Source organism: Brassica napus, chromosome C4, assembly GCF_020379485.1.
Source record: "Brassica napus cultivar Da-Ae chromosome C4, Da-Ae, whole genome shotgun sequence".
Taxonomy (NCBI): Eukaryota; Viridiplantae; Streptophyta; class Magnoliopsida; order Brassicales; family Brassicaceae; genus Brassica; species Brassica napus.
Genome location: NC_063447.1, coordinates 4663734 through 4666601, shown reverse-complemented (window position 1 = coordinate 4666601; position 2868 = coordinate 4663734). Strand labels below are relative to the sequence as shown.

The window sequence follows — 2868 nt, the reverse complement described above, 5'->3', positions numbered from 1 at the left end:
TCTGCTCCCAACGATTCTCGTCCATTACCTCTGGCTCTTCCTCCACTCGGCTCTTGTTCAAAAGAGACGGAACCCTTTGTCTCTGTTGCGGCTCCTCTGAAAGCGGATCTCTGGGTTAACAAGCTCAAATCGCCTCCTGGGAAACTCTCCAAGCTTGGCTCGCCATCTTTTGCCTCTGACGGCTCTTCTGTCGTCAAGGCCCCAGATTCAATCTCTCTTCGTCCCTCTAATCTATGGAAGGGCTTTCTAGTCGCTCAGTTTCACGGTACTCCACCTTCTCCATCAAAAATCATTCAAATGGAGTTTGCTACATTTACATCAAAAATCATTCAAAAATCTGGCTCGTCTTTGGAGTGGATTTCGGTTGCTCACCGAAGTACTCCTCTGATTCGTCGCTCCTCTTCTGTCTCCCAAGACATTGCTTCGGTCACTACTTCGCAGTTTGAGAAAGAAGAAGAGCTGATTAAATCGGCTCAAATGATTCTAAGGGCTAGAATGGAGGCTTCTGATGGTCATCACTATTCTTTTTGGAACGCAGCAGACCGAAAAAAGATGAGACAGCAACAGCGGGACTCCATAATTCTTTTGTGTTCTTCTTCTGATTCTGGAGACTCCATAAATAAAGCTGCGCTGATTCCACTGCATCCTCAAGTCAACGATTCAACTGGAACCTCTTTGCCAAAAGAGGCTCCTTCTTTTGTCGAAGCTTAGTGCTTCAGCCCCTCTTTTTTGTCCTTCTATATGAAGTGTTTTTGTTGGAATGTAAGGGGCCTTAATGGCGATACCCGTCAAATAGATGTACCTCGGTGGATTCGCACCAACCGACCTTCCATAGGCGGTCTTTTGGAAACTCGTGTGAAACAAGAAAATCTTAATGCTCTTATGGCTCATTCTTTTCCGGAATGGAATTTTGACTCGAATCACTCCACTGAAGCAGAAAATGGACGTATTGTGGTCATATGGAATCCGGCATTATCGGTGATCACCTATCTTAAAGCCCCTCAGCTCGTGGTCTGTGGAGTATTTGATCCAATTACCAGCTGCTCTTTCACAGTAGCCTTTGTTTATGCCTTCAATGACAGAATGAATCGCTTACCCTTATGGGCAGACATCAAAAGGCTTGCCTCATCTCCTGTTCTTCGTAATGCTTCTGAACTTTCCAGGCATTTGGAATATGAGAAGATGGAGCAGCACAAGAAGAAGTACCTTGAGAATTTTGCACTTATGTATGGGAATCAAACAGTTGAGGAGTTCATAAGAATCATCGTAAGAGATGAGAAAATCGTAAGAGCATGCTATGCAGAATCAACAGACTGGATAAGCTCTGAAGACTTCGTTGAAATGATGCTCGTCGACTCGGTGTTCATACTAGTGTTTTTAAAGCAGACCGGACGTAGATACATCGACAAAACAGGAGATTTTCTTTTCGACAAGTCTTGCCACCGAGACACTATCTTTGAAGACCTACTCTTGCTCGAGAACCAACTTCCATTTTCCCTTTTGGAAAACCTCTTTGGACCCTTCTTCATAAAGTTTGGAGATAACTTGACGTTCCGTACGTGACTTTATCCTTGGAAATTTTGGCTTTAAAAATAAGATCAAACCAGAAGTGAATTTCCTTCATATTACAGATATGTTTCGGTGTGTCCGTCTCGAGAAGCTTGGTCTGACAAAAAAAGATCAGATTTACGAACAATATTCGAAGAAATTCCTAATAAAAAATCTTCACAACGCAGACGAGCTAGACAGTGCAGGAGTTGATATTGTAGGGAATAAAGTAGAGAGGGGCACATCGTTCGAACGTGGTGTTTTGACAATGCCTTGCTTCACAGCACGTGGTCACACGGAAAGGTTGTGGAGGAACATAATGGCACTAGAGCAGTGTCATTATACTTACGCAGCCTATGTTTGTCACTACATCACTTTCTTGGACTTCCTCATCGACACCGAGCAAGACGTTGAATTACTCGTCAACAAAGGTATATATATTGCATTTAAAAAAGTTTCATCCACGCTCATACATGATATATTGATATATAAGCATTGCACATATGAATATTAAGTATCTAGTCTAGTGTTCGCATAGATTTGGTTTTCTTAAACGTAGGGAAAATAAAATATTTCCTTTTTATATAAGGAAAATCAGACAACTTATTTTTTTAAAAAAATTGGCTATATGTTTTCATTTTCGAAAACTAATGCTTTCAGTTACATCCAAAATAAGGGGTTATAAAGAATTTGTTGGGACATTCCGAATCGGTGGTGGAAATGGTGAACAAGATGTGCTTAGGGCTCGCTGATAATGGCTCTTACTATTACGATATAGCCGAGAGACTTAACAAATACTACGACAACCGTCTCAACAGATCCCTCGCAACTCTCCGGCGAGTCTACTTCAAAGACCTTTGGACTGGAACTGCCACCATCGCAGCAGTTATAATTCTGGTCTTGACTTTGATTGGGACGGTGACTTCCGTTCTCCAAGTGACTCAGGACGACAGTGATCCCACTAAGTCACTGCTTCCGCCCCCTCCTTCCCGGGACTTGTAGATACGTTCCCGCCACTGAAAGAAACGAATTATACATATTTGATCGTTGGGGTTTTTGCCAAAACTAACACACAACTTGATTTTAACCCCAAACCTATACCCAAACTTGAATCAAATGTAAAACTAACCTAAAAGCCTAGTGAAATTACAGCTCAGCCCCTTGTGACCAAACAAAAAAACCAAAAGCCATTTTACGAATATAGCCCTAGTAAATCGTCTGAGTCGTCTGAGATGTTGGAAGTCGTCTGGACGATTGAAGTGTAAGTCGTCTGGTACCGGTTTATTTTAAAAATAATTTATAAATCTTGTAAAAAAATAT

At 41.7% G+C, this 2868-nt stretch overlaps 1 protein-coding gene across 1 annotated transcript; it reads left to right on the top strand.

Annotated features, from left to right (window-relative positions):
* Positions 1 to 882: 882 nt before the first annotated feature.
* On the top strand, positions 883 to 2550 carry LOC106392572. Its single transcript, XM_013833380.1, has 3 exons — positions 883 to 1555; positions 1737 to 1979; positions 2225 to 2550. Exons 1-3 carry the CDS (start codon positions 883 to 885, stop codon positions 2548 to 2550), a joined length of 1242 nt encoding a protein of 413 aa, XP_013688834.1.
* The last annotated feature ends 318 nt before the right edge of the window (positions 2551 to 2868 follow it).